This window comes from Ailuropoda melanoleuca, chromosome 7, assembly GCF_002007445.2.
Source record: "Ailuropoda melanoleuca isolate Jingjing chromosome 7, ASM200744v2, whole genome shotgun sequence".
Classification (NCBI taxonomy): Eukaryota; Metazoa; Chordata; class Mammalia; order Carnivora; family Ursidae; genus Ailuropoda; species Ailuropoda melanoleuca.
Window position 1 is genome coordinate 71,492,598 of NC_048224.1, and position 26,257 is coordinate 71,518,854.

At 38.3% G+C, this 26,257-nt stretch overlaps 1 protein-coding gene across 2 annotated transcripts; it reads right to left on the reverse strand.

Moving 5' to 3' along the window:
* Window positions 1–483: 483 nt before the first annotated feature.
* HSPH1 (heat shock protein family H (Hsp110) member 1) lies at window positions 484–25,648 on the reverse strand. Of its 2 annotated transcripts, XM_002914752.4 has the most exons (18): window positions 25,146–25,648; window positions 22,574–22,631; window positions 20,530–20,670; window positions 19,696–19,818; window positions 17,441–17,540; window positions 16,106–16,239; window positions 15,424–15,668; window positions 14,452–14,680; window positions 12,843–12,949; window positions 12,447–12,580; window positions 10,013–10,221; window positions 8,268–8,399; window positions 5,629–5,766; window positions 4,628–4,753; window positions 3,368–3,475; window positions 3,148–3,267; window positions 2,571–2,732; window positions 484–1,387 (listed from the first exon to the last, which is right to left on the reverse strand). In XM_002914752.4, exons 1-18 carry the CDS (start codon window positions 25,250–25,252, stop codon window positions 1,181–1,183), a joined length of 2,580 nt encoding a protein of 859 aa, XP_002914798.1. In that variant the 5' UTR covers window positions 25,253–25,648; the 3' UTR covers window positions 484–1,180. The 2 variants fall into 2 exon arrangements, with proteins under 2 accessions (XP_002914798.1, XP_011217423.1); XM_011219121.3 differs by lacking the exon at window positions 8,268–8,399.
* Window positions 25,649–26,257: the final 609 nt, after the last annotated feature.

Here is a 26,257-nt window from a genome sequence, read left to right on the forward strand (position 1 = left end):
CGTCTTCCCCAGCACACCCCCAACACTTCTTGTCCTTAGAAAATAAGCAGATAGACAGGATTCATTGCAGCATTAGATAGCAAAACCCAGAGAAACCTCTCCACCGACACTGGGACTGGTTAAAACGCTTTTTTGTATGTCTTTATATTGGAACTCAGGAGAGCAGTGCAGTTACAACACCTGACTATATTTACTTCTTCCCTTGGTTATGAACAGTTTTAAAAGAGCCTACACAACAGGAGAACACGCATACGGGTCCCAACACACCTTCATTAGGAGGGCAAGGCTTGAAAGGTATGCAACAAGTTAACGGTTTTTTCCTGGCGTTGGAGTTATAATCAACTTTATACCAAAAAAACATTTAATGTGATAAATATATGCCATAAAAGGAAAATTGGATTTTCATACAAAGTAACTTCATTTCTGCTACAATTTATACACCTGCCCCCTCCCAATTCCATTTTTGAGTTAATGACAAAACCGTTTAGAAATGACACCATAAGATGAACTTTATTTTAAAGCTCATAAAAGGCTTCACAATATCAGTTACAAACAGAATCAACACTTCTTCCAATTTACACCTTCACATGACAAAGTACTGTATAACAAGATATATAGTTGAAAGTTTTTGTTCTGCATGCTAACACATTTCACTAGCTTTTGCTTTACTCGTTGATTTTTAATATCAAAGCAAAAAGTCATATTCTATTGGACAGAATTAATATTAGAAAGCCCTTATGAAATCAGACTTAGTCTTGTTTATAAACATCCACACCCACACACATGCTGAAATGGAGAGCAAAATGCAAGAAAACTACCTTGGCAGGAACAAATGCTTCAGGATTTTAATCACAGCCCTCTTGAACAAGCAGTACAGTTTGTTTTATTTTCTCTGAAAGACAAAAGTCAATTTCATCCTCAGTGATGCAAATGGTAATACTGCACAGAAGCTTAGTATGAATTCACAATTCCACAGGAATCTGAAAGTTACCAAGGCAATTTTCCCTTTTAGGATCATAAAGACTACAGACTTAAGCTTTTTTTCTCTTTCCATATAATACACAAAATTTCTAAACATCCTTAAAAAAGAAAATATAAATAGTCTCAGTATGTTATGTAGAATCACATACTATGGCAAAAATATTTTATTCATTGAAGGACTAAGCCAACGTGAAGTTATCTAGTCCAAGTCCATATTAATGGAACTCTTCTCGTTAGGGTAACATTCCCCATTCTGATGTGGAGGCTCAGCACCGAAATTTTCTTTGCCTTCTAAATCTTCCTCCTTTTTATCAATATTTGGGCCATTTGGAGTTCTTTCCAGCTTGGGTGATTCAATTTTTGGCTTGGGTTGTGTCACGACGGGTTCACAAGTGTTATTCAACTCCTAAGCAAGGAAAACAAAACTGGTAATCAGGTTAACTCCGCTCCATCCCATCATTTGCAATTACTTTCCCAACACAGCAGCTGAACTGTTATTTTTCTATCAACTCCAATTATACATATCTCAAGGAATTCAATTTCCTCATTACACACTTGCCCAAAACTATGGCTTGAAGCCTGATCAAAAGAGAAAAGAGCAGGAAATATTCTATGATGAGTCACGAACTTGCAAAGTACTCCCATTTGATTACCTCATTTAAACCTCACAACAATATTAAAAAATAGAAATTTTGATCTCCACCAATGAAAGATGAAAGACGGTCCAGAGCGGTTAGGTAACTTAACCTCAAGATCAGGAAAACCAGTGCGCGAAGGACTGGGATTCAAGCTTAGAACCTCCCAACTTCAGAGGCTCACAATTCTTGAGGCACTGGGTGACTCAGTCGGTTGAGCTTCCAGTTCTTGACTTCTTCGGCTCAGGTCATGACCTCAGGATTCCCACACTGGACTCCACACTGTGGAGTCTGCTTGGGATGTTCTCTCCCTCTCTCCTTCTGCTGCCCCGCCCCCCCGCAACTCACACGCTCTCTAAAATAAATAAATGAAATCCTAAAAAAAAAAACAAAAAAAGGCTCACAATTCTTTAACCTTCATTGTGTGTCAACATTCTTCCAGAGGGAAAGCATTCTTTGGTTTTCTTCTCAACTTTCTTCAAAGTCTCACACACTCAGCAAGGCCTTCCTTGATAAAATACCAATGTAGGTCCTTCTCCAGTGCCCAGAATCTCCTAACCCTTTTGACTACTTTATTTTTGCCCTCAGCACCTGACCCCATCTGATACACTTCTCCTCGTCTGCTGTCAAGCCTTCCTCAAACCAGCGAGTAGGTGACTGCCACAGGGGCAGGGACTGACTTTGTACACTCAAAGCTTAACCTGAGGACAATGGCTGCCACGTAGTAGGGGCTCAACAAGAATATTTGTTGAACTGAATAAATAATGAAGAAATGGAAATTTAAGAGAAACATACGGTTTTCTATATTTTATAGTATCAATAATGAACTAAGAAATCTGGTCTCAATCAGGATGAGGTAAAAGACTGATCAAAGAAAGAGCTATGTTTACGGTTCACAGGATTGCAACTTGAGTCTCTAAGACAACACAGCAGTAATCAGACAATACTACTTACCTTTATTTTTGCTCTAATTTCATGAGCACGTACAGCTGGATCCTGATCAAGACTCTTCTTAGCCTGAGCGTTCATGATGTTGTTCATCCACTCCATCACTTCATTAACAGACTTCTCAACCTTTTTCATCTCAGACTCATCAATATGATTATATTTCTCATCCTGAATGGAAAAAGGCATGGTCATTCTATAGACTTAAGTATTTAACATGAGGTACCTGGGTGGCTCAGTCAGTGAAGCATCTGCCTTCGGCTCAGGTCATGATCCCAGGGTCCTGGGATTGAGCCCCACATCAGGCTCCCTGTTCAGTGGGGAGACTGCTGCTCCCTCTCCTTCTGCCCTACCCTTGCTCATGCCCTCTCTCAAATAAATAAGTAAAATCTGGGGGGGAAAAAAAAAAAGTAACAGTAACTTCTAACCTGACCCAATTTTCCATGAAGTTCAAATCTATCTCCAGTATCAAATACCAAAACAAATTTCTCATTTAAGAAGATGCGTTCACAGTGAAGGTTCCTCAACTTAGTATCAGCTTATTAAAATCTAGGGTAACCTCCTCGCAATGTACAAAAAGACTTACATTATTTCTGAAGTCTGCGGCTATCTTGGCATAGTGCTGCAGTCTCTGTCCCAGTTCTTCAAACATTTTTGGTCGTTCTTCAGCTTCTTGAAACCGAACTTTAACTGGAGTGCCAATTTTCTAAAACAAAATGTAATAAATTAACATTTGTCTCACTGCATTTCGAAAGTCTGTAGTCTAAAACACAGGTACCACTTTCTAGTGGGAGAGATGGACCTACCATTAATTCTTCCAACTTGTCAACATATGCTTGTTTAGCTTGGTCCTCTCCTTCTTCATAGAGCCAGTTTTCGGTCTCTGTGAGCAGTCTCAAAAAATTTTGGTGATCCTGTATATGAAACACGAGAATCCGTATCAGTGGCAATTTAAAAGTTTTCACAACAAAACAGAGTCATCCTCAGAAATGTTAAACGCTAAGTCACCAATCTTATTTCTAGGATGGCACTCTGATTAGCTGGATTCTCTTTACTGAAAAGTATCAAGGAACAATGAACACTAGATTTTATAGGAAAGATGAACAATAATTCTTTGGCTTCTCTTACACGGGGACATGTGACAAGTTCCAGTTTTGGACAATTTATACACTGAAATGGGGTTATGGAAGAGCAACTATCTTCCTGCTCTCCAAAGCAATCAGGTCTTGATGAAGTAACTTTCCATTCACCCCACACTATCAAAGGGAAATTAGACAAGTTCACAACTCAATCACTGAACCTGAAAAAAATCATCCCAAACCAATTCCCATAATGTATTTCTACTCTTGCCTTAGGAGGTCTATCCTGCTTGGGTCATCTCGCCTTCAGAATCCCAACCGTAAGAATAAGAAACCCAGGAAATGTCAGGGCAAAGCCGAAAACTAACGTTTATTACAAGGGAGCCCAAAGATCTTAGAACTAGAACAGACTCCTAAGTTTAAATTCTTTTAACTTCAGAGTTAATCCCAAAACCATCCCAGATTTTTATCTAGCCAATTGCTTTCTAAGCCCCATTTTCACAGTTGTGCTTCTGGGATTTACTCAGAGCCACACTGACTTTGGGAGCTTAGAAAAGGGCTAAGGGGAATACTGTGCCTGATAAAATTTGGAATGACTGGATGAATGAGTCTTATGGGATAAAACAATGACCACGAGAAACCAAGGGAACCAGAGTCATAACAAAAAAACAAAAATAAAAGGTCTGAGGTCTTTAAAACCAAGGATTTTCTCTTATCTTTCTAGCCCCCATACCTTTAGTGTCACGGACTCTAAATAAATGTTTGATAGGTTCTTTCTTCTGGATGGTAAAAACTAAAAAGTCATTAGGACAAGTTAGAATAAAATGGCACATTACTAATGAGCTTCTCTCCAGGACTCTGTTCAATTTCTATTTCAAGTTTTCTGTTTTCAAAAAGCTCATTACATAATCTAGGAGATTTAAATGTCAAATTTGATATGAAACACTTTATGAGATTATTTGAATAAAAACAGAGCTCTACACATACCTGCTCATTTATAAACTTTTCATATGGTCCACACAGCTTGTCCCTGAACTCATACACATATTCCTCCACTGCATTTTTAGCATCGTTTCTTTCCTTTTCCAATTTATCCTGCATTATCATCTTACCCTGTCAGAAAACAGAAAACGTTAATTCCGGCCTTAGTCTTCTGTTATCCATAACTGAACGTTAACTAGACTCTAGAGTTAAAATCAACAATTATACCAAAAAAAAAAAAAAGTGTTAACAGTTGTAATTTATACCTCATAAAGCTTATAACAAATCTTACAAAGTCCTTCATTTACTAAAACACACATAGTGGACTGTGATTTTTTTTTTAATTATATAATAAATTACATAGCTTTCTTTTCTCAGGTTTAATACCAAGAAGGAAAAAACCCAATTCACTATAATTGTATTTTCTTTTAGGTAGTTATATGGTTGTCTCATACTGGGATTAATACTGGCCAATATATATGCTACAACCATATTTGAAATCAAGGACTATAAGTAAATTTATCTACTTATTTATAAAATATTAATGAGCCACAATTTATTATTAAATTTCGAAACACAATGTTGCCATCTCAGTAAATAAAACAACAAAACCGAATCTCAATTATTTCACTTTTTCTAGACCACACAGAAGCACAAGTATTTTAACAGAAATATTTAGTATGGCTTGAGACACCAACTGTATTGTGCCCTGTGCTAGGACATACTGGCATCCAATGTCTTCCAAGAACTTGGGCAGTCAATTATATACCAAGCAGAATGATCTACGGTATAGATCTCTTTCATAAGGATGCAAAAAAGTAAACAAAACTTGTTAAAAAAAAATTAAACTGAAGAACCTTTAGTTTTGGATTCATCCTCTTCCTAAAACTGTATAAAACATGCGGTATGGGAAAAAAGCACAGCTATTTCTCTATTAGAAGTATGGGCAACAGGGCTAACCAACTAAATACATTCCAGAATGGAAAATAATTACCTGAAGTACTTACCTCTGTCTCAATGTACATGTTAAGAAGGTCTTTCCCTAATTGCCAGACCAAATTGGCTTCAATAGGCAGCTCAACATTCACCACCTTTATTTTGGGCTTTTTGGCTTCTGGAGGCTGGTCAACTTTCTTTTCATTTGCCTTAGGAAGGGGTAAAAAAGAAATGGAAAAACTCCTAAGTAATTCTTGAAAACAACAACAAAACCTCCTTATCACACTTACTAAAAATAAAATCCCTAAAATGCTAAATTGGAGTGCAGATCACCTAGTTCCCACCCACCCATTTCAAACCGGGCTGCAATGACAACTTAAACGTCACACTTCAAGAATTCACGAGGATATTTTTCTCTTTGCATATTAAGCTTAAATTTAATCTCTTCTGCTAAAACTTTTCTTCATAGGTCTTTAATTTTTAAGTCCCATAAAGCAATGTCTCGGACTCCAAAAAAAGTCAAAACTTACTATGTTACCACATTTTTAAATAACAGTCTAGAATCTAACAGTAACTAAGACAGACTGTGACCAATGCTAAACACGTTAGGATCACTTCTATTCCTCCTCTATACTTGAGTCCCTCTATCCCAGTATAATACCTGCTGCAATTACAATTAGCACTGCACTGAGGAGCGCCTTTTAAAGTTTCCTACTGAACCTGGGGATTATATATACACATACATACTATATATGTATGCATAAATATCCTTATTCCTACTATCTGCCTTTGAGTCATACCCCTTTTCAAAAGCAAACGTAAGCTAAAAAGAGACAAAAGAGCCTTAAAGTAGAAAATGAAATGATGCAGCAAATGCTAACAGTTTACTGCAGGTTTTTCAAAATATGTAAATACAGGGCTAAAGAAGTAAGTATCTCCTAAGGCCTTTAATTTTCCAAGACTTTTCTATGTATTTCCATTTCTACAGGTTCTTACTAGCTGAGATGACAAAGAACACAATTTAGGAAACTCAGCTGTAGAACAGATTAGAAAATAACCAAGGGAATAAAACATATACCATGGCTGGCTGGGATGGTCAAATAGGACAGACTAGCCCATCAGTACAATGAGTACCACCACTGGCTAATTCTGGGAAGTTAAAAGGTTGTTAGGACTCTAGACACTTTATAGAAGAAACTGGAACTTGAAAAAGGTTCAGTGGCTTGCCTAAAATGACAAAGACAGAGATGGGACTAGAACTCATGTTTCCCAGACTTCTAGTTCAGTACTCCTAAAAGTCACATGCCTCAGAAATGTAGCCAGCTGTCTCTCCAGCAAGGATCTAGTCAATCAGCCTGCAGTCCCCATGTCTTCTTCACTCTAGTGTACATGAGAACCCCCCAATATACTGTGTATGCTCTGGGGGCACAGACCACAAGGCAAATGAATTAGAGGACACCCACACCTCGCAAAACACAGCAGTACAACAGGTATTTGGGAAACAAATGGATGACAGCACACGTGTGGCAGTTAAAGTCAGCATAAGACTCTGACGGCACAACATTAAACCAACTACTGACTAAACCAATAGATCACAAAATGGCACTCGACAAAGAACGGATGAAGAACCCTCCAAAGGGGTGTGTGAGAATGTTCCAAAGGGCTCGATGCCAGCGGTCCCACCTACAACTAAGAACATGAGACGGTACTCAATGTCACGTTCCAGACAGGCACTGAGACTATCAGCACAAGTCAGTTAATACTCAACACTAAGTGAGGGGAGGGACGGGACTTAAGGGGCTGTTGTGGCAAAGAAAGCAATGCTGCTCCACCATCATCATCAGAGAACTCTTTAAGAGGAGAAAAAGGCAGCTTTCAGAGTCAGGAACTAAAGCTCATATTAGGAACCGCACAGAACCAATCGGGGCATGAGATTAAAAACTGGAAACTTCTATCAAGTATAAAATGTATTTTTGCCAATGAACAATTCTGTAATTCGTCTAAAGGAAAGAGAAAACCAAACCACTAATGAAAGGTTAATAATTTACATGCAACCTGTAGGAAGAGTGAAGCTCTGCAAAGCACAGAATGATCTGGAGTGACAATGTAAACTTCCCGATATCTATCTGACCACGAATTTTACAGGTCTGATTAGAAGTTGTCATTTTTCAAGGGACCAGCACAAATACTTAATTTAGCTTCTAATACATACTGTGGAAGCATGGCCAAGAAAAATGACTTTGAAGTACAATCTGGTTATTAGCAGACCATCATAATTAATTTAACTCTGACAGGTGATTTGAGAGGAGACAAAAGTTTACTAGACTCCTATAGCCCATGTATTTATCATCAGATTAATTCAAGTGAAAACTCATCACACGGCACTGGGATGTACCTATTTCTCTCCCCACATTAGCAGATACCTCTGACACTAGAAAGACAAGAAATGCCATGCATTCGCCTCCTGTTGCTTGGACCAGCAGTTAATCAAGAGAAGCTTTTATGTCTAAAGCAGGATATTCAATTCCCTTCGTTGAGCTTGAGTACCTCTAACTCGTTTTAATTGAAAAACACATAAAAAACTAAAAGAAAAACCCTATACAGAGTAAGAGAACTTGGTGCTTGCTCTTGAAACTGCAGATTTAATGATATCATTAATGATCACATGTTGCAACATTGTCTAAAGGAATGAACTAGAAGAGTCACTCACTTTGTCAGCATCTGGGATTTTGTTTTCTTCTGAGGTAAGTTCAGGTGAAGGGGGAGACTGTGAGGTTTGTTGACCATCAGTTTGTACCTGGGGCTGTGTTCCAGCTTCACTGTTGTCTTGCTGGATATTTTTCTGAAATGAAAGCCCAGGCACAAAGGATGTAGAAAGCAGGTGTACTTATATAAATTTAAAAGGTTATAGGGCACCAAAGACAGTACACTCAATTTCTGAAATCTTAATAGGTGGGGGAGAAAAGATACTGGATAAAAGCAAAATAAACACAAAATAGTTGAAGACTCCTTACAAATCTTAAACCTGTAAGAAATTCTTTGAATGAGAGCAGTTAATATTGTTAAATAACCAGGCAGTAGGCACTTTGATTGATGTGATGACTATCAAGAACTCTCCCTTAAGAAACTTTCACCTAGCTTTGTACAGCTATTAACTCTCAGAAGCACAAGAAATAGGTTTACTCCAGGCCTCTCTCCCAGAAACAAAATTCCAAAACTTAAATTCACCAGCAGCCATCAGCATCTTGACATATCGCCATTTCAATGAACTGAGCAGTTGCATAAAACAGCCAACTATCAGTCGTTCAGGGATTCATCATTTCAGCTTAGAGATACCCAACACTCCTTCTGTCCCCACCTTCTTTTCGTGATCCAGCTATTTCCACCTCAGAAGATCTCAGGATAAAGAATATGTGCTACATGTTAGTAGACCTCAATCCCCAATAAATCAGTGCTTGCTCTAGTCTTTTCCCATCTTTGGGAGAAGCCTGAAATATTCTAATTTAACTACTTTCTGTCCACCCTGAAGTCTCTCAAATTTTTCTTTCAGAGCTTCAAGATTCCAAGGCAGACACTGAAGTATTCAGAAACAAGGCACTCGTGATGTAAATAGATCCAAAAGGTACTAAGAAATTGATACAACAGGCATTAGAATAATGGTGTCCATAGCCAAATGGAAAAGTATACGGCACTGATCATTTAACGCATTATTTTTAAAAATGAGAACAAAGCTAAGGCTCAGATAGTAATATTCCTTAAATGTTCTAAGAATGATAGTGATAAGAGTTGTCTGACCACAGGATAGCACACTTTCTCACATCTTAACTAAAACACTGTTCACTTGCCTCTTCATTTAAGCTATTTCTGATTATTATTATCCAGAAGTAAACTCTAACAGCGAATCTATTTTGAAGTTTCTTAAAATTCTTCTGCACTCATGCTAATTGAAAGAACATGAACAGTAACAATTTTCTTTCTATACTTCATGCAGATACTTCTCTTCCTTCCCTCCCACAATATAGCAAATCAGGTAAATAAAAGCAAATAAGTCCTGAAATACCAAAGCCAATTTTACAATAATTTTTTAAGAATCAGCTTTAATATTCAGTATATATTCCACCAAATTAATTTTTTAAGTCTTTTTCTTTTTTTCTTAATCATCAGTCAAAACTTCTCAGTATGTGATCAACGCCTTTAAAAAAACCAATTTATTATTTTGTAATAAATTATTATACTCTTATGATTTTGTAATGTGCCAGTTCAAATTAACTATATAAAATTTAAGCATAATTCACCAAATTCTGGCCATATATTATCACATCTAGCAATTGCTATCATCATTCCCCAAAATTCTAAATAACATTAAGAAAAATGTATTTGAACCCTTCCCTACTCTTTTCCTATAGAGTTGAGTCAACTACATATTCCAACTCAAAGGCTTATGAACAAACTTACATCATTGTCCGAGTTTTCTGCTGGTCTCTGATTTGGACACTCCATGTCTGCTTCAACAGAAGACACTTCATTCTCTTCAGTTGGGATTTTCTCCACCATTGATGCTGTGGAAATGGTGAAAATGCCATGTGTATTGACTCGCACTTTGACTTTCACTCTGGATTTTTCTCCATCTTTCTGTGCAGAAACATTCTGAACTACAAAACGGCCTAGAACAAAAAGAAATTGACAATTTTTGAAGTGAATCTAAATGTCTGTAAAGAAGACAAAGGCCAAGAAATACAGCTTCAAAGTATTGCTATTCCCAAATCTTCCCATTTTCTCTACCAACTGACATACACTATTAGCATAAAATAAACTTAGTTGTATGGTTATTACTTCAATACTTGGAATTAGTCTTAACAGGCCAGAAAACCTTCAAAGGCAAGGCACTCTTGTTATTATTTTTATTTAACACAGATACTGTAAGATACTGATGACGAGAAATCCCTGCCTCCTCCTACCCTATTTCTCCAGATGGGTAAGCACGCACTAGACATGAAAATCTGTTAGCAAGTATAAGGCAGAGATCTCAAGCGATACCAAGCACCCGATGCATTTCAATCCTAGAGTCTTTAGGGAATACTGTTTTTCTGACTGAATAATCAAAACATTTCCCTATGTTTTAAATAGGAGAGGTTTTGATAAAACCTGTTATCAAAGCCTGAAATTATTATGCAAAATACAGTAGTTCCAGAGCATTACAGAATAGGACTTAAGAGCATGGACTCTGACCCAGTCTCTGGGCTTGAATCCTGGCCGTGTAACCTTCTGCACAGATATTTAACCTATCTATGCTTCTGTGGACTGAGCTGGTGAGTGTTTACAGTGAGCATGTAAAACTACAAAACAAGCGCTATGTCAGCTACCATCTCCACTGATAGCCTTGTTAATCCAGAGGCCACTAAACCAAAATGAAGTATTTTGAACCTACTAAGTGCAAAGCACTATATGGGATTTGACATCTTATATTTAAGGTGCTGTTCACACAAACACAGAAGTTACAGATTTAATTACCAAGTCAATGAAAGATGTCGGAGTAGGCATTCGATAATTATCAAATCACTGGAGCACAGAAAATAATTACCATAAGACCCATTTAAAGAAACAGCATTTACTATGGAGTATCCGAGATGAGTTAGAGGAGAGAGAAACATAAGATCGTTCTTTAAGTACACGCAAACTTTTCAGTCTTGGTGATAACATATTGATTTGATATCATACTAAAAAGCCTGGATTTTATCCTTTGCATGATGGGGAATTAATGTAGAGAGTCCAACCATCTCTATTCAACAATTTCTCAAACTAATTTCCTAGCAATTAATTCATAAAAACTGTTTAAAAACAAAACAATAACAAAAAACCTCTTCTGTGTCAGAACATTTTTAGTCAGGTTAGACTTCCTCAAACGACTTCATTATGAAAAGGTGTGGGGCAAGGGTGAGTCCTGAACAGATCTTACAATACTGGCAAACTCTACCTTCAGCCTGGGCAAGGCACATGGCCACTCAGGAAGATATCTGTAGCTCTCCTGTAAATTTCCAGTTACCAAGAGTCAAAACAGATGGATAGAGCCAAACCTCTCAAAGAAAAATGTACCAAAAAAGATGTGCTTTAAGGGAGATTACAGAAGAAAGGTACATTTGAGAAGTTGTTGCAGTGGTTTCTGAGCCAGGTTTTAAACTGGAAGTAACATTCCATCTAGAAGAAAGGTTGATATTAAAAACAGGTGGTGGGGGCACCTGGGTGGCACAGTGGTTAAGCGTCTGCCTTCGGCTCAGGGCGTGATCCCGGCATTCTGGGATCGAGTCCCACATCAGGCTCCTCTGCTATGAGCCTGTTTCTTCCTCTCCCACTCCCCCTGCTTGTGTTCCCTCTCTCGCTGGCTGTCTCTATCTCTGTCAAATAAATAAATAAAATCTTTAAAAAAAAAATAAAAAACAACAAAAAAAAACAGGTGGCAATCCTTTAAGTAGAGACTGTACCAGAAGAGAAAAAAGACAGACATGTTCCTAAACACAAAAACGTGGAAGAAACAGCAGCACTAAGCAAGTCGTTTCATCGCTACAGGCCAATGTATTCATCAATAGAAGGAACAGNCAAAAAAAAAAAAACCAGGTGGCAATCCTTTAAGTAGAGACTGTATCAGAAGAGAAAAAAGACAGACATGTTCCTAAACACAAAAACATAAGAAACAGCAGCACTAAGCAAGTCGTTTCATCGCTACAGGCCAATGTATTCATCAATAGAAGGAACAGATTTCTCCACCACCATTACTCTAAATTGACCATGTCTTTACATGGAATATGTTCCACTCAATGTCACTGAGAAGAAAAATTTTTACATTGGTACACTAAGTCTTTAAAAGCCTAAACACACCAAATTAATTGCTCACCTATTTTTGCTTCTGGATATGGAACTCCTTGGGGATCAGAATAGAAAGCTTCTAGCTCAAAAGGTCCCCTTCGCAAGAAAGTGAGAACTTTGGAGAAAGGAGCAGCATGGTTTCGACTAAATACTTCGTGGACCCTAGAGGAAAGGAAAAGGCATTCAGTACTGCAAGCACTTCAGCTTGCTATGCTTCACAAAATGGAATAAATGCTCGGTAATCTCCACCACGTCTATCTCACCATTTATTAACACCAATATGAGAGAAGTATTTTGATAGGTTTGGTTGTTCAAAGATCCCAATTAGATTAATCAGACCCTCAACTGTAAAAGTCATTTGTTGATTTTTTTCTTCTTTATATTTAAATACAGTATCTGAATAAAGTTATCTTTTGCTACATACCCTTCAGTATCTTCAGAATCATGGTTCCACACCAGAGATATTGGGAAAGGAACTGCATCTGTGATGGAAAATTCTCTAACTTTAAATGCCGGGGAAAGAATTGCACACTTTAAAAGAAAAAGAAAGGATTATCATAAGATTATGAATAACTGCACTCACCTTTTAAATAAAACTCAATTCAAATTGGATGCTAAGTTTAAATTCAAATTCAGAATTGTTTACACCATACATCAGCTTAAGTACAAAGGATCTAACATCTAAATACTATGCCAGTCACTAAATATAGACCAATAATACAATGTCTCTTAGGACAGTTGGTGACTAATAACAAGTTTCACAGGAGCTTAGGAAAAAAAACACTGGACTTGCCAGAAATGCCCCGATAGCAATTTCAACTACAAGCTGTATCACTTTTGAATCTGTGTATATATCCACAAACAGCTCTGTCCACATCACTTTTCAAATGTCTAAGAAACTGAAAAAGGATAAAACCCAAAAGGTTCGTATTTTCAGGTAATTTTTTTGAAGGAAGCAATGGTAAATTCAAATTTGAGGTAAGGGAACACCCCGACAGGTGGACTCAGACTAGTCACATAAAACTGACTAAATGCACGACTAAACTAAAAGTCAATCTCTGATTAGCATGGGATCCTTCAAAAGACAGGCCACAATAAGCTCTTCCTCTAAAGAAATTATGATCTTCCAATGTTTTGGGGAATTAGAGACTTAGTTAAGGAGGTACACTCCATTATCAAGGAAAAAGCAAAAACAAAAACCCCATGATGCATCATGAGGCTACAATGGATTATCAGTAATAATGAATACATATTCTCCCTTTTTAAAGTATTAAGCATAGTCCTTCTTTAAAAATCTTTGTGTACAGAAAGTCTTGCTATCTTGCATTAAAAATAACTGTGCTAACTAGATTAAAAGTACAGTTCTCTTGAAACTTTAGTAAAACTACCTAATGACTATATTATTATTCTAAATAAAAATATTAATTTTCTTATCAATAGAAAATATCAATTTTCTAATCAAAGAAAATAATAATTTTCTTATCAATATATTAATATAAATATTAATTTTCTTATCCAGTTTGGTGCTTTCACTTTCCCAAACAAATTAAGCCTCTGAGTGGCCTTCTTACTTGCTAAGCAAGTTACAATCAATTTGGAGGAGAAAGAAGAGTTACTTTCTAAAACTTCTCGTTAACTAATACTCTCAGGCCCGCAGATTTCCCCCCAAACCATTTCCTCATCACACCACATTGCCGTTCGAATTCCCCTATACGTGCTTTAGAACTACTGCCACCACCACCACACAGCTGATTCGTGCTTGATTGTTGTGTTTCCCGTGTCCCCTCAGAATCATGCCTGTGTTCCTGATCTGCAGTTTAAGAAACATCAGCTGCAAATTTCCTCTAATCAAAAATTTCCTGGATGTTCCAGATCTGAAGATCCTTCTTTCCCCACAGCCTTATGGATGCGTTTGGAAGTGAACTCCCTTGTGACACCTAATTAGACACAGGGCTTTGCTTCCGTATGACCCCGCCACAATGACAGGAAGCAGAAACGAGCACCAAGAGAAAGAAGGGCTGAGAAAGCAGTACCTGCAGTGCACATCCTCTCGCTACGGCTTCATCTGCATTGAGTGTTGTGCTAATGTCTTTTCCAAAGAATCTGGCAATTTTTTCTTTCACGGCTGGAATTCGCGTAGTGCCTCCAACTATCTCCACAGCACTCACATCTTCAACTCTGAGCTGAGTTTGTTCCATCAGAGAGTGAAGGGGAACTTCTATCTTTTGCAGGAGATCAGCACAGAGTTCTTCGAATTGTGCCCTTGGCAAATAAGAGGAGCACGATAAATCTTTAGAAACGTTATCTTAAAGCCAATATCCGGTCCATTTTTTTTTTTAACCACTATTAACCCAATGAATTTCTTTTTCCTTTGACAACCTCAGATTCCACGTGTACTGTAATTTGTAACTTTTAAAAATGTATATAAATATACAAAACAGGTACAGAAAAGAAATGGGGGAGAAAATCAGTATTACTAGAAAAAAAATCACTTTTATATTAAGACTGCCATTTTAATCCTAAAAGTTTTTTTATGAAACCATTATTCAATTACTGGCCTAGAAATACTAAGAGATGATAGGTACCAAAGAGACTCCATTGTGAGGGCACTTCGCAAAGATCTTTTTAAAAAACCTCTTTGCATGGGGCGCCTGGGTGGCTCAGTTGGTTAAGCATCCAACTGTCGATTTCGGCTCAAGTCATGATCTCAGGATTGTGGGATCGAACCCCACGTCGGGGTCCCAACCCCCACGTCGGGGTCCCTGCAGGGCGTGGAGCCTGCTTAAAATTCTCTCTCTCCCCCTGCCCTTACCCCAACTCTAAAATAAATAAAAAACCACCTCTTTGCAGAAGTGACTCTAGTTTCTAATGGTGTGAACAGTCCTCGTGTGTAGTATACAATCTTGAAATGTGGGCCAAGACTCTCAACACCATAGCTAGACTGACGTCTGGGCTATAGATTCAGCAAGTTTCTTCTATTTAATCTAGCAGAATTCAAGACGCACCTGTTCATCTTTCCCGAAACATCTTTGTCATTCATAAAGCACTCGATATTCAGTGGTAGGTCCGTGCTGTTAGAGCTCATTAGCTTTTTCAATTTTTCACACTCTTGATACAGACGAAGGAGTGCTCGAATTTTGGATTTTGCATCCAACTTGTACTTAGTTTTAAATTCCGCACAAAAATGTTCCACTAATTTTTCATCAAATTTTTTTCCTCCTAAGAAAGGATCAAAGGCTGTTCCCAGTACCTAATTTAGTTAAAACAACAAATAATCTGGTTATTTTCAATCATATTTTTAACTAGAATCTTTAAATACTGCTACTCAAACAACTAAGGAGAAATAGGATCAAGACCTACTTAAATTACAACATGAAATCCAAGTCAAGAGAAATGTTACTACCAAATCCAAATGAAATGCTAATCTCTGATTTATTTTTAATAATTACATAGAAGATAATCTTAAAAGCTGCTCTTTCTTAAGCAAGAATACTTAGGAGTATGTTAAGATAATTACATCATCTTTACGGACAGCAACCTTAGGAATAATTCCTTGTTAATTAATTATCATTACCCCAAACTCTTTATTACCAAGAAGCAAAGTCAAGAAGCTCAGCTGCTTAAAGTAATGACAAATACAACACATTTAATATGTTTTGGTCACTGAGTTCCAATTTATGACTTTACCTTCAATTTTCCCTTGTTAAAGGCACAAGCAGACACTTGAAAAGCTGAGTGTCCCATATCAACAAAAACCACTATCCGAGGTTTCTCCTCCAGGCCTGGAAGATCCTGCTTATAAATTCCATAATTCAAAGCAACTACAAAAAAATAATTGTTTCAATTCTTTGGTTCATATTTTCTTAGGAATTTCATCATTACCAAAATAATTATACATGCAGGAAACTTGACTATACTTCAAACACTTAAAGGTGAACACATTCTTTTTATACCTGACTTTGAACTAATTTTCATGGCATCAATAACTTTTTCCCTTTCTGATTTTAGAACAATGCTCTATCACTTTTCAGTGCATGAAGAGATGTGACAGAGAAAGTGTACGAGGTGCGAATACAATGAAATGTAACCACAAACAGTAGCAGGCTCGTCACGCAATACTTACATTTGAACCACAACCTGCCAGAAGACTGCTTATCCAAAAAAATTAAGAATTTAATATACAACTACAGCAACTGCAGTTCCTACCAATTTCTTTTCAGATCCAAGGCAAATAACTGATCTACCTTAAAGAGACTGCTAGCTTTTTCTGAACTTTGAAACCACTGTATTTCTAAATACATATACCCTAAGAACACATCTTTATCAATACTTTAGCAGTTTTAAAACACATATTGGATTTGAAAGACATATATATTAGATATAAAACACATATATTAGATATACACTGGAAAAAAGTCTTGTTTTGTCTGAATACACTGAATTGTAACTGACCTTTTGTTCACCTATAATCATAAAGAACTAGAAAATGCTCTAGGGGGAAGGAACAGTGATTGCTTTGCTTACCACTATATCTGTACCTAATACAATGACTGGCAAATGATACAGTTTATGTCAATATTTGATAGAAGATGAATTATCAATGACTAACTGCATATACTCAGGAAATATAGAAGGGAAATTTTTCTCTTTACTTAATCAATACTTATAGTCAAGACAGTTGTAAAACCCCAAATCCTAAGGTTTTGGGAAAACTTAACTATAAAAGGCATGTAAGGAAATAAAAAATTAAATCCAACACACATAATTCAAAAGATTAAAGTATATACATAAAAGAATTTCTTAATGTAAACAGAATCATAAATCTGACAAAGTGTCAATTTCTCATTAGACGTAAGCATCTGAAAAATTAGAATTCTTTAATTTCTAATCTAACCCATATTTTTTAATATGCTATATTTCTACAAGTACATGAAAAAGTGTTTGGTTATGATATCTGATGTGTCTTAACCCTAGTTTTGATAGTATATTCACTTCTACACAAAAATAAGTTTTTTCCCTTACCAGCTGTCATGTCATTCATAAGTCTCAGGCAGTTTAGGCCAACTATTTGTGCAGCATCTAATACAGATCGCCTCTCAGCATCTGTGAAGAAAGAGGGGACCTACCAACAAGAAAGGAAAGAATTTTAACTTGTCTACAACATATACATACAAATTCCTCACAACCACTTATAATGAATTAACAACAGTTCAGCTAAACAGGTGCCTAGTGAAATCACAACACATAAATAGAACTTCAGACTTAATTTCTAGCAAGCTCCTTAACTTTTAGAGTAACCACTTTAAAAAAAAATTGCCCCCAAATTTTATTATCAAAGTAATTTTTACTGTAACCAAGTTTTAACCCAAAATAAAAATTAATCAGGAGTATTCGCTAAGTCACAATTGCTGCCATCTAATAGAAGGCCTTAGGGGCGCCTGGGTGGCTCAGTGTTAAGCATCTGCCTTCGGCTCAGGGCGTGATCCCAGGGTTCTGGGATTGAGCCCCACATCGGGCTCCTCCGCTGGGAGCCTGCTTCTTCCTCTCCCACTCCCCCTGCTGTGTTCCCTCTCTCGCTGGCTGTCTCTCTCTCTAATAAATAAATAAAATCTTAAAAAAAAAATTAAAAAAAAGAAAGCTTTAAATTTAAGTGTATGAAATACCATTTCCAAAGCCAGTCTTAAATTTCTGACAGCTGGAAATCACAATGCTAAGTCAACATTTAACGTTAAACATAATTGAACTACAGATAAATACTGCAGGAACTTAAAGATAATACAGAGCTAATTGTAGCATATGCCACTACCCTATAGTTTTGCTCTTCATTGCATTTAAGCATTAGTAGAGGACAGGGTACCTTCCAATTCTGTAGACCTGTTAAGATTACAAAAACATTTTTAGGCAGGGCAAAGCCTGTTGATATTCTTAAAAGAAAGAAGAGCAAAAACAGCTCAAGGGATGGGATGAAGTTTCTTATGGTGCTGACTTGTGCTTCCAGCTAGGTTAGTTCTTTTGATCGCTTTCTAGGACACCACTTTAACTAGGACACTCTTCAGGAGGAGCGTCTAACAATACAGCCATAGAATCACTTAACTAGAAAGTACCGAAGAGAAAACTTAGTACAAGCGGCTTTCATTTTTTCCCCAAAGTATTTGTAGCTGCTTCAGAAAAAGAGGCAAGAGCAAAAGTGGGTCTCTGTTCACCTTTCAAATCAGGAACACTGCTTTCATCAGTCTTCCATATTGCTTATTTAAAAAAAAGAAAAAAAAAAAAAAGGAAGAACCACTGACTTAAAACTTAATTCTTTAATTTTACCAGAGATTAATATTTTTTTTCCAAGCAACAAGCAAATACTCTTTTAGAACACCTTCTGTCTTGGAAGGGCAATAATAGAGAAATTTTAAGCCTCTGCCTCTATTCTTTCATATCCTAAGACACACTGCCATAAAAGCTTCTGAATGTCTGGGCAGGCCACTGTGCCCATGTTATAATGCAAAGACCACGCATGACACAGTAAGTCCATCACAGACCATCTTGGTCCAGGGCATAACCACAGAAGATCAAAAAGTGATCCTAGACATTTGGGAGGCGAATTTCTGCTACCTCTTTGGTATCCAAATACAAGATGACTTTTGTCCATTTCAAATACTCCTTGAGAACCTACCAACTGTTCATTGAAGGTAGTGGACGTGCCAGTGTTAAAAATCTTAAGTCTTGGGGCACCTGGGTGGCTCAGTCAGTTAAGCATCTGCCTTCGGCTCAGGTCATGATCCCAGGGTCCTGGGATCCAACCCCGTGTTGGGCTCCCTGCTCAGCAGGGAATCTGCTTCTCCCTCTCCCTCTCTCCCTGCCTGTACGCTCTCTCTCAAATAAATAAAATCTTAGAAGTTTTGTCACTACTGGTAGGTGACACTTTAAAACTTCTAATGAACTGGTTCTCAACTGACAGAATTCTGAAAATCTCCCATTAAGTATACAAATTGTCTAACAGCATGTTAACTGACTGTATGAGAACATCCCCCCATTCAACCAATGAGTCTCTTTTTCCAAGGAACCCCCCAGGAGATTCTGATTTGCTCCTCCAGTCAAGAACCTCTGCAACTTCTGGCTAAAAATACCACTCAAACATACTCTGAACTGCTCCCGAACACTATGCTAATATAGTCCAGTAGGATTTTGATCTCTAGTAATAGAACAGCTTTCACACATGTAATACTTAAGAGTGGCAAAAAAGGCAAATTAAAATAAAACACATTGCCTTGCTGAATTCTACTTACTGAAATAACACAATCTGTTACTGGTTTCTTGAGGTTGTTTTCAGCAGTTTCCTTTAACTTAGTCAACAGCATGGCTGTTATCTGCTCCACGCTAAAGAGATGTTCTTCATCCATGTACATGACCTATATTGAGGAAAGAAAATGTTTTAAACACTGTAGTAGTTAAAGCTACATGCTAATGCTAACTTCCAAATGTTATTACATATTCTCTTCCAGAAAATCTTTATTGTTACAGCTGTTAGAAAAGAAGAAAGGAAAGAGAAGCAGAAAAAAAAAAAAAGGGAAGAAAAACTTTTCTCTAGAGATGACGAGAAGGAAAAAAGCTAGGACAGATTTTTTCCTCTACCCGAAGTAGTAGTCAAAATATTATAGAAAGTAGTAAATCTCCACTCTAACTGAAGAGATGAATCACTATGACAAATATTATTTTGTGTACATCCTAAGACAGGGACGCTTCTGCTAGTTTAAAACCAGATTTCTTGTTGTATTACGTGATTGCTCTCTAAACAACTATAATCGCGTGGTCATGGAATAGACTTTTGTTTGATAAAACAATACAACTGAGATTTTTTTAACCGCCACTAAGGAAACCTAAATTTTAACAATTATAAAAAAGTTATGAGACACAAATTAAGTTACAGCAGTATATAGGATATGAATAATTTTCAGACCTTAAAACATACCTACAGTTTACAAGAACTTGACCAAAAAAAAAAAAAAGATCTCATCTAATTAAGAACTTTAAATTAAATATTTATTAAGAATTAAGTGTTTTTTTTCTATAGGTGAGTTCCATTTCTTACTAAGGACTCTAAGCCTGCTCAGTTGCATTACCTTTATTCCAACTCCACCATTTTTCATTGGAACCAAATCATAACTTAAGTTTTCCTTCTCCTTTTGAATGAAGGGGTCATTGAATGCTCGGCCATGGAACCTTTTGAAGTTAGACACTGTATTGTTTGCATGAGTGATTTGCTGCAAAAGAAATTAGAAATTTAATTTTTTTTCCTAATTTGAACATCTATCAGCTATTACAATTTTATAGCAAGTCAACCGTACAACTCAAACCATTAAGAACATAAATAACTTTCTCCGCAACCCCAGGAAATGCCAGAAGGTAGGCAGTGAGAGGGCACAGGAGGCAATACTGGCACCACAGACTTTTAAAAAGATTTCAAAATCTGCAAGATAAAATCAAAAATGGTGAAACTATCACTAAAGCCCTGAACAAACTAAGAACTGCATCCCTTTATTTTATTCCTTTTTTCCCACTAAACTTTGAAGTTTTATACCTAATGAATAAATGAATAAGGAGATCAAGAAGCACTACAAGTCAAATTACATTTTTTTAAGTTAAAATTAATTGTTACAGTCTAATAAATGGTAAGTGGTCAGGATAAACATTTTGTACCACCAAATACATGGATTGGGACAATAATGGAATGTTTATTATCTATACCAAAAAGTAAAAGAGGCAAGGATAATTCAAGAAGTTCCAAAGTGACTTAATGCTTTCAACCGCATATTTTTGATGATTAGGCTCTGGACTGAAAAGTCCCACACTTCACAGTATATTTCACTCACAGAAGTCAGCAGTGGGAACTTTAAAATATAGAAATAATTCAAAGATTAAAAACTGAGACTTCTGAAGTAATGAAAATCCCAAAATTGTTTACTATTTACTGTTTCCTCTGGTCCACTTCTTTTAAAGGGAAGACTAAAGTTGACAGTACCAGTTTTTTAAATAACACAGAATTGAAGCCTGTTTATATACTAAAATTCCCTGTGATACTGAAACTGACTTGAAGTATATCTAATACCCTACAGGCTAGATCTGAGCCTCAACTGACTCTCTCATATAAACACAAAAAATCAACAGAATTTTAGGTCTGGAATTATCAATATTCTAAACGGCCACATTCAGGAAGATAGTTACTTCACTAATGTGTCTCTTTCCTTTTGCGTATATTATTTTGGGTATATATAGCTATTTTTCTTGCCTTTGTTTTTTTCTTCTTATATCTTGTATCTCTTCCAACTAGCCTTATTATAGCATTCCAGGGTTTAGAATTTTATTTGTTTCAGCAATACTATTTTCTGTATTTAAAAGAACTTTTTCAGTCTCTTTTTAAAAGCCTCTCAGAAGAGATTTCATATTTCATCTTCTTTCATTTTTTTCCTCCCCAACCCTAAGGGCTCATCAGTTATAAGGCTTACGTGGGAGGGGCACACATAAATTTTCTAGTCACATTAAGTAACAGGTGAAATTAATTTCAGTAACTTATTTTAAAGCCTAATAGATCCAAAACACTGTCATTTCAACACGTACTCAATATAAAATATCAAGGAAATACTTTATTTCCTTTTAAGACTTCAAAATTTCACGTGTATTTCATACTTACTTCACATTTGTACATTTGAAGTATTTCCAATGGCTACCCTATAAGACAGTACAGGTCTATACATAAAGTTCTCCCAGTCTTACCTTGATTATTGAATAACCTGAAAGTGCTTTCGAACACAGAACTTCTAGAAGGAATCTTTAATTCTTAAATGTATATCCTAAGAAATTCCACATGAAAGAACTTCAAGTGTCTTATTTATAATTTTTAAAAATTAGATAAATTAGAAGGTAGCAAAATTACTAAAAATTAAGGTTGGCAGATTAGAAAGTTAAGGTAGAACTTACTCAGGAAAAGAGGAAGGGAACAGAAGGAAAAATTAGCCATCTGAGGGCTCATAAAAAATACTTGCATTAATTTCTAAAATTCAAAAATACATAGGCCAAGATATTTCATACTTTTGAATGCCCTTGAGATTTTACCTTGAAAATCTCCCCCCCTTAAAAAAATGACCAGAATTCTCTTAAAGAACATACCTGATTTTTGGCTGCAACTCCAATTGTTCTGTTTTTTGATCCAAATGATATGACTGATCTAGAAGATATACAAACCACATGTCTCAAAACTGTTGAAAGGCATAGATGTGGACATCTTTAACTGACGAGAGAATATAAATTTCTTACCCATGAGTGGTGGAGGACAGCAGAAGTACAGCACAATTTTGGACTCTAAAGCTTTGGTCAGATACTCAGTAGAAGCCTGCTTAATTGCTACTCTGAGAATCCAATCTAGGTGGCCATCTTACCCAAAAAAGTCTGCTCATGGTTCAGGGGACATTTTCCAATACCTCAAATACCAGTATAATTCTCCAGGTCCCCAATTATTAGGAAGTGCACATTAACTCTGAAAATACTTTGAATAAAAGGTATCATTAACTTGGCCTTAGATACATGATTAACAAAATATATGGTGTAATTCCACTTCTCAGTTGGCAACTCTGTACAAATCTAAGTATCACTATCTTATCCATGCTCTTTTGATACACCATCGGCCTCTTTAGTATCAAAAGGTTTATATAAACCCAAACAAATGGGCCTAAGTTATGTTTCTGAAGTTTAAAAGCACAAGAGGCTCTTACGTGGAAGATACTACTTAATGAAACCAAGTAAAAATGACGCAGATCAAGTATCACAGCAGAATGGAGTTGAAAGAAAGGAGTGAATAATTAGTTACATTAAGTCAGCCTTGAAGAGATGAAAAATGACTTCTGTGAGACAGCCTTCTCAGGTAGCACAGAGCAGAGAGAAACTCCCAAAATCTTGTCAGGAGGAGGTAAGCAAATTAGGTTTTCAGTCAGAGAGCAGGTAGGAGTAATAGTGAGATGAACAACAAAATGGGAATATGCTGAGGGCATTAAACACCAGGCTAAATCAACTTTAAATGTGCTATTAAGGAAACACCCTAAACCTAAATTTTCTGAGCAGGTGCTAAATAGCATCCTAAAAGCCAAAGAACTGTTCAAGCAAAGGCCAGAACCTTCCAAAAACAGTGTATCATCCTAGACTCAGTAACTATTCACTTGCAGAACGACTTAACTCATTTTCCACACTGAAATTAGTAGTGGCCAATGCAAATGAGTCAAACAGTTATTACATCAAAAGATTAAAGGGAATTCCAATGCTGCCCTCTGTTTACCCTTCTTAGAGACTTTATCTATTGTCTGTAGTTTCACAGTGGTCACTACAGCCACATACCCATTTTTTTCCCTACTCTCATTTGAACAGCTTTTCTTCCCTTTATTGGATCAAAGAGAACAAAGATGTAAACTGTACCTAAGCATAAAAGCCTGATACAGTCTTTCTTACTATACTCCAATTATAGAGCTCTTTACACAGCTAAAGCACAGACTGTAAATTTGCAAATAGGTAAAATCATGGAATAATTCCCAAGGCTACTCATCAAATATTTGCTTATCTTCTGATTTTCCATTCACTTTCATAAACGGCCATCTGTACTCAAATCGTGACATATAAAGTCATTCTACCTTTGGGCTTCAATGTGTCATTCTACGCTTTTTATCTTGGGTTTAAGGCATTTAAAAAATAAATACCTACATTAATTTTCCGGAGAAGCAATTGTTTTCATTAATGCACATGCAGGCATGTTTTCATGTATTATCTTCAGAAAATAAGCCCCTTGAAAAAGTTGCTTTAATAAAATGTTACCTTTGCCCACCCCGCGCTGCTGTAGAATATAACATTTAATTCGGTGACAACGTTCATCCCCGAGTTCTAGCACAAAACTGTGCAATTTTCATTTTATTTCCTTTATTTAAAATGTGCAAAATTAATAAACTAGAACACGATTTAGGATTCCCCTTGAATGGCTCTCATAAAATGAGCAAAAGAGCGTTTACATCTTCACAAATGATCCCAGGCACTAAGGCTGATAGCGTTAGCAACCCAAAGTGCGCAAGAAGAGGTATCTATGAAAGGAGTGATTCTGTGGTCGCTAACAACAGTCCGCCCGCTCACTGGACAAGCAGCAGCATACAGGCTCTGGAAGCTTCCAGTTCATTTCGAGATTCACAATGCGGAAGAAAAAACTCAGCAGCCCCGCATCTGCGGTGCGCAAAGATATGCTCGGAGGGAGGGGGACAAGCTGGGGGCGGCACAGGCAGCGCAGAGAAGCCGCGTGGGGAGACGGGGGCGGCCGCGGAAAGAGCGAATTGAGGCTTGCCAAGAAAAGGAACGAAGTCGCGGGCTTGGCCGCAGCTCGGCCCCCAGTAGGAAGCCAGCCCCCGATGCGTCGACCCTGGGCTACTACACTCTAGGACTTCTCTTGGCCCCGTGAATCGCCGAGACACCCCCACCCTGTCCAATCCGGGGGGCAAGCCCCCACCCCTACTCTTGGGCAAGCGTTCTGTCCTACCCGGCCACCGGTACCCAGACCCTACCGAAGAGCGCACCACTCCCCACATCGCCTTCCGATCGGCCCGGCACTCCGCAGCCAGCCCGCAAGCCCCGGGTCCCCACGCTCCCCAGCCCCCTCCGGGTTCCTCTCCTCACTCCAGAACCTCCCCTAGCGCCCTCGCAGGCTCCCACTTACGGGGTGCACCGGTCGCTGAACTCGTTGGCGATGGTCTCGATACCCCCGGCCCGGGCCACCGCAATGTAGCAGCTCTGCGAGCCCACATCCAGCCCCACCACCGACATGGCCGGCTCGCGGTCCGCCTCCGCCTGGGCTCTGGATCTGGGTCTGCGTCCTCCAGCCGCCCGCCCGCTCCTTCAGCAGCCGCTTCCTGCCCCGGCCGCGCGCGGCTCCCGCGGAGTCCGACCGCTCCTCTGTCACTCGGACGGACGAACGGACAGTCGGCCTGGCTGGCGCCTCCGGCTTCCCGGGAACAGTGGCAGCTCTCAGAGGACTAAGCACGAAAGAAGGCGGCGATCGGTCTCCGCAGATCGCTCCGCAAGCTCGGGCTGACTGCCTCAATCTGCACCCACAGCTCACCCGCGCGGCGCTCAACTACCGACCCAGAAGGGGAGGTCCCAATTCCTCAGCCTTATGTATCGCACTGATCAGAACTTTCCAGAATCTGCGGCATTTACTCACCGGCGCCTCCACCGGCCCCTCCACGTGCCACTTCCGCTTCCTTCTTCTCGAGCCTTCTCGAAAGATTCTACCCAATGGGTGGCTGGTCCCTCTGGGGACGGCCGCGGTTGCCATAGTGGCAGAAAAGCCGCTCCGGCGCTATTGGCTCAAGCCGGCCAGGCTGACCCACCTACGTCCCCGCCCGCCCTAGCCACCAGGCTCTTTGCTGTCCTAATAAAACGCACAATAAAGAATGGAAAAATGGAAAATCGTAATCTTCACAATTTACTAATGGGTGATAGTGTCCGACCCTGAAAGGCTGATCGGGCAGAGACAAACCCCACTTCTGCGGAGACCCTAGACCCCTAGACCCCGAGAAGGCCGACCAGCTGTCAACAGAGCATGTCGGGAACCGTAGTCCAGTTGGGAGATGGAGTGCGCCTTGCATGCTGGGATGTGTAGTCTCGCCCGCAGTGCGTGCCGGGATCCGGCTTTGTCTTGGGAGGCTCCCGGGAGAGGCTGGTTTCCCTCGAGTGCTTTTGCGCGCGTTCTGTAGCAGTAGCGTTTTTGTTTGCTGTTTGTTTTGTGTTCGCTTCTATTGTTGTACCGATTACCCCACCACCTGGGAA

What these genes read in the sequence shown, in the direction of transcription:
- HSPH1 (XM_002914752.4), bottom strand. Translation starts at nt 25,252, where the DNA reads ATGTCGGTGGTGGGGCTGGATGTGGGCTCGCAGAGCTGCTACATTGCG. An exon ending in ATGGTGGAGTTGGAATAAAG is followed by an intron (nt 19,819 to 20,529) that starts GTAATGCAACTG and finishes TCCTCAATATAG; the next exon opens with GTCATGTACATGGATGAAGA. An exon ending in CAGAAAACTCGGACAATGAT is followed by an intron (nt 8,400 to 10,012) that starts GTAAGTTTGTTC and finishes CTTTCATTTCAG; the next exon opens with AAAAATATCCAGCAAGACAA.